Source organism: Hyaena hyaena, unplaced genomic scaffold (genome assembly GCF_003009895.1).
Source record: "Hyaena hyaena isolate Hyena2069 unplaced genomic scaffold, ASM300989v1 scaffold_79, whole genome shotgun sequence".
Taxonomy (NCBI): Eukaryota; Metazoa; Chordata; class Mammalia; order Carnivora; family Hyaenidae; genus Hyaena; species Hyaena hyaena.
In genome coordinates this window covers 3,922,921-3,936,725 of record NW_024080711.1, presented here as the reverse complement: position 1 = coordinate 3,936,725, position 13,805 = coordinate 3,922,921, and the positions used below count along the sequence as shown (strand labels likewise).

At 38.0% G+C, this 13,805-nt stretch overlaps 1 protein-coding gene across 2 annotated transcripts in view; it reads left to right on the top strand.

Moving 5' to 3' along the window:
* Positions 1-4,243, top strand: part of LRP12 (LDL receptor related protein 12) — a 79,976-nt gene extending 75,733 nt beyond the window's left edge. For both annotated transcript variants that reach the window (XM_039233850.1, XM_039233849.1), the window contains one exon: positions 1,937-4,243. In XM_039233850.1, the coding sequence (XP_039089781.1) occupies positions 1,937-2,803 (867 nt within the window). In that variant the 3' untranslated portion in view covers positions 2,804-4,243. The remainder of the gene's footprint in view (positions 1-1,936) is intronic.
* The last annotated feature ends 9,562 nt before the right edge of the window (positions 4,244-13,805 follow it).

The following is a 13,805-nucleotide window of genomic DNA, read 5'->3' as shown; positions in this document are numbered from 1 at the left end:
AGACACAGCGTTACCTGAATCGGGCTGGCCCGAGGCCCCAGGCAAGGACTCTCCGGTCAGAGATGATGTTGTAAGGGCTTAGCAATCACATCCCAGCAGCACATGGCAAAGGTCAGACCTCACTCTGGGTAAGGTTTAATTCTTCATTCAGACTACACTGTGCTCTAGGTTTATAATTAGCCTTAGGAGGAATTGTACTTACCAAAGTTTTAAAATAAAATATGTTTATGAATAGTAAACTAGATTTTTATTTCATTTATGAGATTAAATTTTCAAACCTAAAACTTTTGGTAACAAATTATCAAATTTCCATAATAGTTTTTAAAATGAAAAACAATATTCTAAATTACCATCCCATTCAAAAATAGGAATTCTTTCTGAAAAAAATGCTTTCTTCTTCATAAACTGAAGAAGTATGTAAAATTATTCCTAAAACATCAGGAATCTAAAGTTACGTTAATCTTAAATAAACAGACTTTTAACTCTAAGTAGAGAACTTCACTATGACGGACTCTAATGTGAAAGTGAGCATCGATGATCTTGATGGCTGATAGCTGAGTAAAAGGGAAGCTTATCACCAGGTTCACTGCTGAGTGTAACGTGGTGCTCACATAAAAGCCCTAAGACTCAGACGCTAAGTGGTGAGGACCACATCTATGGAGACGTGCCTTAGGGATGTGAACCATTCTTTTTAAATATATAATTAGATACTTAACTGGTGAAAAACCTGACTCATTAGTATAGTAAATCTCTGTGTGCTGATCTTCAGATTTCTTGCTAACAGTCCGTGCTAGATTATTAAATATTCCTATGACAGTAGTTCCTTTGCTTTCTGTGAGTTATATTCCTGAGATTATGTTCAAAACGCCTATGTGGAAATTATAGGTAAATTTAATACCTGTCTTGAGGAGAGATGGAGAACACATGCTGTCACATCTTCTGTCCTTCTTTTCTTCTGTGAAGGGAAAAGGAGAGCCATTCGTTTTGGCAGAGTGAAATTATATCATCAGTGGGAAGGGAATATATCCACTCACCGTTCTTTCCTGGAAATACTGTATTTTAAATGCCAAATGCCACAAATGAAAGCTGTGTTTGTTCCAAGTTTGAATACTCCTTTCTATAACCACTAGATGGAGCTTAAAGACTGTTCTCTATAAATGTTATTGTCTGTTTTAAAAATAATCCATTAATGTATTCATCTAGGAAAATGATTAAATTTTCAAAGAATAAGGATATGGTAATTTATGCTTAACGCTAAGCTGTAGAAAATAAAACTTAATCTTTAAAGATTGAGAAGAGTCCAAATGTCTCAAATACCATTGTGCTGTAGTGCTATACACAAATTAATTCTTTAAGCTTTCTTGTTTTTTGTGCTGTATTATAAATTTAATTCTCTTATTTATGACAGTATAAATCAGTCTTCACTATCCATTCATTCAATAAATCCTTGAGAACCAACTGTGAAATATATATAACTTTACCATGTTTGGGAAAGTTTCAGCCTTGTAAGTCAAGTCTGACTTGTTCTGTTTTTAAAAACAAAACAAGCATAAACCAGATAAAGGGCCTGGTTTACATTCCTAGCTAAAGAAGGGTCAAATAATTTTGTCTGTCAGCTTTGATACACTTTTAGAATTGGATTACAGTGTTCAGTTTTGAAAGATAATAGTTGTTGTAATTGATACAGAACATCACTCTAAAGTTGTATATATAAAATGCGGTGTCAGGAGAATCTTCAGTGAGCAGTGGTATGAGGTAGAGGTTAAATTTCTGTAGTAGGTGAGCCTGCACCGATGGGAGAATGGTGCATCATCCTTCACAGAGCCTAACAGTGAGTAATAGCGCCTTTAACCACAGTGCATTCTTCTTAGAAGCACGTTTTCTATGTTAGTGCTTCCTTGCTAGCGATCTTAAGATCTTCTCTTATTTTCTGTAGGCTTCTGTTTTGGAAAACCTGAGGCTAGCGGTACGATCTCAGCTTGGATTCACCTCCGTCAGACTCCCGATGGGAGGCAGATCCAGCAACATTTGGAATCGTATTTTTAATTTTGCAAGATCACGTCATTCGGGGTCATTGGCTTTGGTGTCAGCAGATGGAGAGGAGGTTGTCCCTAGTCAGAGTACCAGCAGAGAACCTGAAAGAAGTCATGCTCACAGAAGTTTGTTTTCTGTGGAGTCCGACGACACAGACACAGAAAATGAGAGAAGAGATACGGCAGGAGCATCTGGTGGGGTTGCAGCTCCTTTGCCCCAAAAAGTCCCTCCCACGACAGCAGTAGAAGCAACAGTGGGAGCAAGTGGAAGTTCCTCAACTCAGAGTACCCGAGGTGGTCACACAGATAGTGGAAGGGATGTGACAAGTGTAGAGCCCCCAGGCGTGAGTCCTGCACGTCACCAGCTCACAAGTGCACTAAGTCGTATGACTCAGGGGCTGCGTTGGGTACGTTTTACCTTAGGGCGATCAAGCTCCGTAAATCAGAACCAGAGTCCTTTGAGACAGCTTGATAATGGGGCCAGCGGAAGAGAAGAAGACGATGATGTTGAAATGCTAATTCCAGTTTCTGATGGAGCCTCAGACTTTGATGTGAATGACTGCTCCAGACCTCTTCTTGATCTTGCCTCAGATCAGGGACAAGGGTTTAGACAACCGTACAGCGCAGCAAACCCTGGAGCGAGGCCAAGTAATCGAGACGGCCCCTGTGCGCGCTGTGGCGTCGTCCACACCGCCCAGATCCCAGACACTTGCTTGGAAGCAGCACTGAAAAATGAAACAAGTGATGACGAGGCTTTGTTACTTTGCTAGGTATGGATCACAGGAGCGAGGGTGTGCAAGTTGGAGCAGTATCCGTTCGTGGTTTTGTAACTTCACAATTAAACTAGTTTTAATTTAAAAGCAAAAAAGATGCAGGGTGATTTCTTACTATTATATGTTAGCCTGCATGGTTAAATTAAACAACTCATAACTCTGTGAACTTTAGAGTTTACTGTTTTAGCAGCTAAAATTGCATTATGTATTCATATTGTTCAGTAATGGTCTTCCATTCATTTTAATTGTTTTTACCAGGTACTGTAGTTCACAGTAGAAGTTTGGCTGCTGACTCATTCAACTGTCAGTTTATCTATTCTGTGTTAAAACATTTGTTTGTACAAAATAATACCTTCTTCTCATTTAACCCTTTATGCTTTTTGCCATTACTCTTGTAACTTAATATACCAGATATCAAGGTGGTTAATGTACAAAAAAAAAAGCCCCTTATATTTACCTAAGTTTTTATTTAGGTAACATCTGTCTAAATAATATTGGATTTCATTATAATATGAGCTTTCTCAAAGGGAAAAACCTTTGTCTGCAAATTTTTCTCTTACATCTAACATTCTGTGATGTGAAATTTAGATAGAGTTAGATAAATTAATGGCAAAAAAGAAACTCTTTTATAGATTTTCTAATGTTGACTTTAATACTCCAATATGGTACAAACCAAATGGTAAAATCCCAAGTCATTTCTTTTTTCATCTCTGTTTAGGGACAGAATTAAGCAGATGAAGATATTCTATGCATTAAATCTTGAACTTTATAAAAAATGTACAAAAATTGTACAAGATAAGTTCCAACTGGTAATGTCCTTCCCTGGTACAGGGTGATGCTTGTATTGGACCCTAGGGATTTGCACTAAAGTCATACCAAGGTCACAGATGAGTTCAGTGCACAAGCACTATCACTTTCAATACTGTCATTTGCTACCACAATGACTATATATTTCCATAGCTTTGGGGGGTGGGGAGCATTTTTATTACAACTTGAAGTTGCTTTGCTGGTTTCATATTTATTTGTTGTATTTAAATACTGCATTATTCTAAGAGTGATTTTCAATATATTTTATTCACTGTGGGGGAGGATCATGCTACACGTCGGAAGGCAAATTAAGAAACCCTTTGGATCCACCCCCCTTTTTTAAGTAGAATGAATTGCAAACCCCGCATATTTTTTTATTGTCTATTCTTGTTTATTTATTCTTTAGCTGTCTGTTTTAATAGCTTAATGATTGAGTATGAAATATGTATTTGTGTGTGATTATTGCTATTTATTAAATTTTCAATATTTTGCTGAATGTCATTTTAAAGCATGTTTGAGGTCTTGTGTATTTGTCGTGTTATGCTGTCAGGAAGAACTGACTGAAATGTTTTAATATGTATCAAAAATTAAAAATCACTTTTTTTGTATTGCCTTGAGGTACTTTTTAAATCAGAGTTGCTCTTTATTTTTGTTACATTTCGGAGCCCGCACACAGCTTGAGTCCATAAAATACCACATTGTGTCTAGAAGAACATTGAAGGGCAGAGAGTCTTCACTAAAGTGATAGCTTATGCCAGCACTTGAGGGTGAAACTTCCTAAGGAGCTGAATATATTTGCCTGTGAGAAAACTGCTTGTTTCTTGTAAGATGCAATAACTCCATTAGTTCTCTTTTCATGATTTTCAGATACATTTCAGACCCATATAGAATATTTCCCTGGCAAAATTTGTATCACCAAATTAATCTTGTTTAGGTCCTACTAATAATATACTATATTGTATAGGTTTCTTGGTTTTGTTTCGTGGCATTTCTATTTTAACTTCTTTCTGTAATTAACTAATACATTTCCTGGCTCAAACAGTAAAAAGTAAGTCTCTCCCCTATCCCAGACACCCATCTTGTAGTTCAAAGAGACAAGCACCAATACCAAACTCTGTATACCCCTTCAAAGGTGCCATGTAAATCCATAAATGTATCCATATATATATATGGATATAAATATATATATATACATATATATAAATGCCACATATAGTAATACAAATTATACTAAGCATACTTTCTCTACACCTTTTTTTAAGGGAAAAAAATGTATCTGTTTGAATTTGAATATTAAAACTAAAGTTAGGTATTTCATTTTTTTAACATTTATTTATTTTTGACAAACAGAGGCAGAGCATGAGCAGGGGAGGGGCAGAGAGAGAGGGAGATAGAGAATCTGAAGCAGGCTCCTGGCTATTTGTCAGCACAGAGCCTGACGTGGGGCTCGAACCCACAAACCATGAGATTATGACCTGAGCTGAAGTCGGACGCTCAACAAACTGAGCCACCTAGGCACCCCAAGTATTTCTTTTACTTAATTTTTCCCATTTAAATTATGACCTATCCCAAATATAAGTCTTCATTTTTTCCCCAGCTCCATTTTATGCTGCAGCATTAAATAATGCATTCTTTCCTTACTATTTGAGATGACACTTTTATCATATAATAATTTACATACTACTTGGATATGTTTCTAGACTCCCAATGCTATTCTCTTCAACTGATCTACCCATCTTTTTTTATACTAGCCCTATACTGTTTTAATAACTATAATGTTTAAATGTTTCAAATATTGCTTATTTTTCCATTTGAACTTTAGAATTGACCTACTGAGTTTCACAAAACAAGTCCATTAGCACATGGGGTTTCTTTGGACCATTTATTTTTAAATGTTTGTTTATATTAGAGACAGATAAAACGTGAGTGGGGGAGGAGCAGAGAGAAGGAGACAGAGAATCTGAAGCAGGCTCCAGGCTCCAAACTGTGAGCACAGAGCCCAACATGGGACTCGAACTCAAGAACCATGAGATTATGACCTGAGTCAGACATTCAACCAACTGAGCCACCCAGGTGCCCCTAGACAATTTTAATTTTTGTAGATTAACCTGGGGAAATTTGACATCATCATTGTGCTAAAGCTTCTGTCTAAATCACGGTACCTGTGTAAAAATGGTGCCCATTCGTTCAAGTCTTTTTGTGGCTGTTTGCTTCAGACATGTTTCACATTTTACTTTATAGAGATCTTTGTTCTTAAGAGTTTATTCTTAGGACTTTCATTGTTTTTGTACCAATATTAAGGAAATCTTTTCTTTTTATAATTCAATCTGAGTTTAGTATATGTGAAACCTAATGATTTCTTCACATTAATTTTCTCTGCATCTACCAGACTACCATTGTCTTAGTAATATTTTTCTTTTGTGTTTTGTAGTTACACAATTATATCTTCCAGTTTGCATACCTCTTACATTTTAATTGCATTGTCTAGTTCTTCTAGAGTAATATTAAATATATAGTCAATCATGTTAAGGAGTATTCATTGATCCATTGATCTTTATTTTAAAAAAAAAAAAAAAACCCTAACCAAGAATGTATGTTGAATTTTATTACACGCCTTTTCACTATGGAGATGATCATATAAGATTTTTCCCCTTTGACCTTTTAATATGTTGAGTTTTATTAATTTTGTAATTTTGAACCATTCTTGCATTCCTGAAATGAACTACTTGGCCATGTGTATATTTTTAATATATTGCTAGATTATATTTTATTTAGCATATTTGCATCTGTGTTCATCAGTGAGATTAGTCTATAGTTTTTATGTGTGTGTGCTGTCTTTAAGAAGTTTGCTTATTATTTTATGCTGGTGAATTTGGAAACTTCCCCTCTTATCCTTTGCTCTGGAACAGTTTAAATTGCCTTAGAATATTCTGTTCCTTAAAATTTCAGTGAAATTATCTGGATCTGATGGCTGTTTGGCTGGTAGCTCTTTGACAACTTTGTTGCTGTCTTCTGTAGTATTGGTCTGTGTAGCTCTTATATCTTGGCTGACATCATAAGTCTTCCATTTCGTCCAGGTTTACAAATGCAGTTGCCTAGGGTTGAGCAAAGTTTCTCTTCTGTGCATATGGCTCTCCCTTCTGTCTTATGTTTGCTCTGCTATCTTCTTAAATAAGATAGCTAACAATTGACCTTTTAAACTTTTTATTTGTTTCTTCCAGAGTGGTATGTTTTGAATATCTCTGTCCTATAATTTTTCTATTTTCCAATTAACTGACTTCCACTTTAATAAATTTCCTACTTTTTGCTTTCCTTAGTTCATTTGTTGTTTTTTCCCCTGACTCCTTGAGTTAGCACTTCACTCATTCATTTTTATTTTCTAATTACTGATGTGTGATTTAAGGCATAGACAAGTCTGAGCACTGTTTAAGCTGAATTACTTAGATGTCTTGGTGTTGTCATTACTCTTATATTCTAGATGTTGTGATATTTCAGTATTTATTTCCACCTTAACCCAAAAGTTGTTTTACAGGAGAAAGTTTTTTTTTTTTCCTTTTTTCCTTTCTTTGTTCCTTTTTCCCCCAGATAATGGGATTTTGGTAGTTTTGTTTTCTTAATCTTACATTGATTTTCATTTTTATGGCATCAGAATCAAAATGTTATGTGTATTATTTGGGGAGATTTCAGTTTATTGTCCTTTCTCATTTTTTTTAAGTGTTCCAGGAACACTGTTAAGAAGGATATTCTCTGTTTATGAGATACAGATTTTAGTAGATATGACTCAGATTGTCATGACATAGTACTTTGTCTTGTCTTACCAGTCCATCAGTCAGAGCTCCAGGGTTAGTTTGGAAGAGACTAGACACCTCGGAGGCTGTCTTAAAATTCTTTTGGCCAACAGCCCTGCCTTAGCTCAAGTCATCAGCCGGGACTGAGAACGTAAGTACAGGATGAAGGGAAGTCTTTCTACAAGCTGCTAGGGCTTCATTTTCTACTCTTGCCACCACCATCATCTGCTGCTCAGTTGGAAATAAGTGGGTGAGACAGGCTAAAAGGACAAAGAAAAAAGTGTATGGTACATTCAATTTGCTAGGTATTTGTTGAGTACCTACCACAAACCCAGTGATGATGACAGGAGCTCCATTCGGGCTGCTCACTCATTGCTTCATGCCCTTGCCCCTGAACTTCAAGGGAGAAGATCGCAGCAGCTTCATAGGACCCGTTTTACTCACCCTGTATAAAAGTTGATAGAAACAGGCAGTAGAGAGAAAGGTTGGTTCTCGGAGTAACTGCACCCACCCTCATTCAGAAATAGTGTACAGATTATAAATTGCATGTGGATACTGCCAGGGGCTGGAAGCTGGCTGATTATGTTTTTTTCTAAGGTCCTCAACATTCAAGGTACAATGAGGCAAAGTAAAATTCACAGAATTGTAGAGCTGGAAGGAATCTTTGAAAAGGAAGTAACAGATGTAGCTGATCAATCAGGAATGTTTTCAAATTCAATGAAATCTCTGTTTATTCTATGCCTTGTAACATAAGCCATATGTGCATACGTGGTTTAACCATTATGTGATGTTATGGATTTTTTTAAGGTCATTCTTTTGACATATTTTGGCACATACCTGACCTAAATGACTGTGTCCCCATGTTCACACTATCAAAGACATTTCTTTTTTTTCCTATAATTCATATTTTATTTTATTTTATTATTTTAAAAAAATTTTTTACCAATAATTTATTGTCAAGTTGATTTCCATATAACACCCAGTTCTCATCCCCACAAGTGCCCTCCTCCATGCCCATCACCCCCCTCCCCCCCCACACCCATCAGTCCTCAGTTTGTTCTCAGCATTCAAGAGTCATGGTTTGCCTCCCTCCCTCTCCCCCACTGTTTTGATTTGTATTTCCCTGATGAGGAGGGATGCTGAGCATCGTTTCATGTGTCTGTTGGCCATCTGGATGTCAAAGACCATTTCTAAGAGACTTTACCACAAGCTGCTTTTTCGTCATAGGAAAGAATTCTCAAAGCCTGTATTTACCCCTTGCTGAGTGCATACTGTCTGCCAAGCCCATTATATGGATCTTTGGATCCTCACAGTCCTATGCCAATAGGGCAGAAGTCCTGTAAGGACTTAAACTAAGACAGCAGGGCAAAATTAAGAATTGACCTTTGTCTTGTCTGCCTCAACAGCTGTGAATAAGATGAATCATAAAATGAAGTAATATCAGTAAAGAAAAATACCCATCTTCAGATAAGAACTAACAAACCTGAATTATACAAACTCACTGAGCCTCAGCTTCCTCATTTTAAAACAAGGATAATAGCAGTTACCCGATAAGATCGTTGTGAGGAATAAATTAACATTTGTAAAGGCCTTAGGCACATGTTCTGGTCATGTACTGCTGTATAACAAACTTCTCCCAAACTTTATGGTTAAAGCAACCATAAGTCATTCAATTTGCTCACAAATCAATAACTTGCTCAGAGCTCAGGAGAATTGGTTCATCCCACTCTTGGCGTCCACAGGGCTGCAGGATATACTCACTAAAAGAGCTCACCTGTATGACTGACATGTCTGTGCTGCCTGTTGGCTGGGAGCTCAGCCAGGAGGCTTGAATCCTGTCCACGTGGGCCTCTCCCTGGGGCTGCTTGTGTTCCTTCAATATGGAAACTGGGATCCAAGAATGAGTATCCAAAGGCCCCTGCAGACGCTGCAAGGCTTCTTATGACCTAGTCTTAGAAGGCCCAGGATGTCACTTCTGCCATCTCCTACTGGTCAAACAAATCACTAAGGACAAACCAGATCCAGTAGAGAGAGTGCTGGACGCCACTCTCGGTAGTGGACATAGCAAAGGATTTGTGGCATTTGTAATCTACCACAGGACCTGACACATAAACACTAACTTGCCAGTGACTGCTTTAAGGAAAACAGTGTTAATAGTCCCCATGAAAAAGCTCATTTGCCATAAGGATCAAATCAACTCAGCTCTTCTGTCACATGTCAAGTACGTCAGTTGTGCATATATTGATTACAACTACAAAGGTAAGGGGTGCCTGGGTGACTCAGTCGATTAAGCAACTGACTCTTGATTTTGACTCAGGTCACGATCTCACATTTCATGAGATCAAGCCCCACTTTGGGCTCTGTGCTGACAGCATGGAGCCTGCTTGAGATTCTCTCTCTCTTCTCTCCCTCTCTTCGAAATTTTTATTGTTAAATTTGTTAGAGGTGACATTGTGGGTAAAAGCCAGAGAGCCTGTGTAATCCAGCCCTGCTTCTTCTTATATGTGATCTCTAGCAAGCCCCTTAATCACTCTGTACTTCAGCTTTTCATGTGTAAATGGAGATAATAGGGCTATTGGTGACTTAATTAATTTAATATTCATAAAGAACTTGGAGCAGCTCTTGGCTATGATAAGCACTATGTGTTTGCTATTATTGCCTGAATGTTCAACAGAGAACATCTCTTAAGTTTGAATTAATGTTTTTTTTTAAATTATCTATTTTTGAGAGACAGAGTGTGAGCGGGGGAGGGGCAGAGAGAGACACACACACAGAATCCGAAGCAGACTCCAGGCTCTGAGCTGTCAGCACAGAGCCTGATGTGGGGCTCAAACTCATGAGTCATGGGATCATGACCTGAGCTGAAGTCAGACACTTAACCGTATGAACCACCCACCCCTGAAGTTTGAATTCAATGAGATATTCTATGTGTGAAACATCCTGAAAGAGCTGTGGTTTCTGAGGATCATAAGAGTGTTCTTACCCTGAGTGGTTCTGAGTACAGCCACCTCCCCTGGAATCATGGAAGTGAACTGCAACCCAGAATAAAAGTCCAAATGAGAGCAAGAAAAGGGAGAAGAAGCTGTAGCACCTCTCCTGGGATGAGTTGAAGGGAATTCCCAGACAAGGAGGCAGAGGATGCTGCTGAGGCAATAAGCTAGTGACTGAATTTGGGATGACGATTACGGGTCTCCTAGAACCTGGTGATTTTCAGATCATTCAGCTCCCTCATTGTAGCAAACACTACCAGCTGCATACCCAGCATGCAGCAGCAAAGGGGCCTCGTTTCATTTATTAATTTTTTAGATGTTACTTATTTTTTATTTAAAAATATTTTAATGTTTATTTATTTTTGAGAGAGAGAGAGCGCATGAACAGGGGAGGGGCAGAGAGAGAGGGAGACACAGAATCCAAAGCAGGCTTCAGGCTCTGGGCTGTCAGCACAGAGCCCTACATGAGGCTTGAACTCACGAACCATGAGATCATGACCTGAGCTGAAGTCGGATGCTCAACCGACTGAGCCACCCAGGCGCCCCTATTTCTTTTTTTTTAATTTAAATCCAAGTTAGTTAACATGTAATGTAATAATGATTTCAGGAATCGAATTTAGTGGTTCATCACTTACATATATAACCCAGTACTCATCCCAACAAGTGTCCTCCTTAAAGCCCCTTCCCCTTTAACCTTCCCCCACCTAACACTCCTCTAGCAACTCTCAGTTTGTTCTCTGTATTTAAGAATCTATTATGGTTCATCTCCCTCTGTTTTTATCTTATTTTTGCTTCCCTTCCCTTATGATCATCTGTTTTATATCTTAAATTCCACATATGACTGAAATCATATGATATTTGTCTTTCTCTGACTTATTTGCTTAGCATAATACACTCTAGTTCCATCCATGTTGTTTTAAATAGCAAGATTTTATTCTTTTTGATTGCCAAGTAATATTCCATTGTATATCTATACCACATCTTTTTTATCCATTCATCTGTCGATGGACATTTGGGCTCTTTCCATACTTTGGCTATTGTCGATAGTGCTGCTATAAACATTGGGGTACATGTGCCCTTTGAATCAGCCTCTTATATTCTTTGATTAAATACCTAGTAGTGTAATTGCTAGATTGTAGGGTAGTTCCATTTTTAATTTCTTAAAGAACCTCCACACTGTTTTCCAGAGTGGCTGCACCAGTTTGCAACCCCACCAGCAGTGCAAAAGGAGGAGACTCATTCTAAAGGTTTGGAGAAAGGAAGAGAAAAAGTCTCATATTTCTGAGCAATGCACAAGCCTTGGCTTGGCTACCTCGACTTCCGGTTACCTGAGGCATCGGTTGTAATCTTCTCCATTACCCACAGAGTAATACCTTCCTAACTTGTCAAATGGCTCCTAAATTGGGAAATAACAACAGTGGGCTGAAGGATTAAGTGAAATAACATATATAAACAAGTTAACACAGGGAAGGTTCAATGCAGTTTAGTGCCCAATAAGCATAGTTATGGTTGATGGTCAGATTATCGATAAACTACTGGCCCTGTTCTCTGCCAAAAGTAACTGTTTGTATCTAATACTTCATTTGCACAAAAGGTTTTGGGGATTAATAAATTTGAAAACCAGTGCTACAGCATTGTAGGACCAAGTCACACCCTATGCTAACCTAGGGCACACATGGTTTTTTAAGATACTGAAATAAATATATTTGGAGAGAATTTACTAAGAGTGATTCCAAGTGATGTCAACTAAGGTAGATGTTCCCATGTGCTGGAAGGAGGCTCAAGCCCAAAGAAGCTTAATGTTTTCCTAAAAGTGACAGAAAAGCTTTACTAAAGACAAATAGAGTGAGCTGGAAAAGCACGTGCTTTGGAGTCCAATGCATCACAGTTCGAATCCTGACTCTGCTGCTAAAGACTTAGAACTTGACCTCAGCAAGCCTTGTTGTCTCGTCTGAAACATGGGATAATAACCTACCCTTAAGGGTTATGTTATAAAGATTAACAAAAGAAAAAAAAGACTATGCAGAAGATTTTCCCAGAACATAAAAGATTGAGGATAAATTTTAGTTGTCAATATTACAGATTCATTTTCCAAATTAATACCTTTTTCTGTTCTCCTCTCCACCATGTGTTATGTGTTTTGTATATTAGTAGGGCTTCCCGAAAGAGCAGATTTCTTACAACAGCCATTGTCCTGTTTTCTTGATTACAGGGCAACTTATGTCTGCTTCTCAATGAAAAGTGGTCTTGGCAGGGACATCTATTTTCTTTTACAAAGGCCAAAATGAAGAATTTCCACAGAGCCCTGAACAGGAAAGATGTGGCTACATGCTTTGGACTTAGTAACATGTGTTGAGCTAGTATAAATAGTATAAATAGGCTCTCAGAAAAATTATTTCTACCCAGAAACTATGGTAATAAGCAACATATAAATAATATTCTAAAACTTTTTTCACTGTCACTGCAATAGGATCATTATATTTCTATCTTACCTGCTGAGCCCTGATTATAAATAACATAGAAATTTCTGGGGCACCTGCGTGGTTCAGTCGATTAAGTGTCTGACTCTTGGTTTCAGCACAGGTCATGATCTCACAGTTTTGTGGGTTTGAGCTCCACATTAGGCTCTTCGCTGGCAGCACAGAGCCTGCTTAGGATTCTCTGTCTCCCTCTCTCCCTCCCCCTCCCCCCATTGCACTGTCTCTGAATCTCTCAAATTATATAAATAAACTTTAAAATAAAAAGGCGCCTGGGTGGCTCAGTCAGTTAAGCAACCAGCTTCGGCTCAGGTCATGATCTTCATGGTTCGTGGATTCGAGTCCTGCATTGTGCTGACATCCCAGAGCCTGTTTCAAATTCTGTGTCTTCCTCTCTCTCTGCCCCTCCCCTGCTCCCACACTCTCTCTCTCTTTGTCGCAAAATAAATAAATATTTAAATAAATAAATAAACTTTAAGAAAAAGAACATAGAAATTTCTTTTGGGTTTTAGATTTAGTTTTACAAATGCATTGTATGAGTTTTAACATCATTGTGTTCCTATTGGTTTCCTTTGCATTATTGCTGGTTTTGACAGAGATTCACCGTACAATATAATTTCCATTCCTTTAGCTCATGAGTTCCATTAGAATTGTGTGCCAGGTGTGCAAAGTGATCCTTTGTAACCATTTTCTTGATTGCAGTGAGTGAAAATAAGCATCCGCTATTGAGTACGTCCTGAGCACCAACCATAGTACTAGAGGCCTTATGTACGTCATTCCTAATTCTCGGAACATATCTGTGTGGTAGATACTGTCCTCTGAAGAGGCAGTAGCAGCAGCAGCAGCAGCAGCAATACATGCCTCTGTCACTGATACTGGAAAGTGGATAATTCTTGAAATACAAACTAACTCTTTACTACATTTTCACACAGAGAAT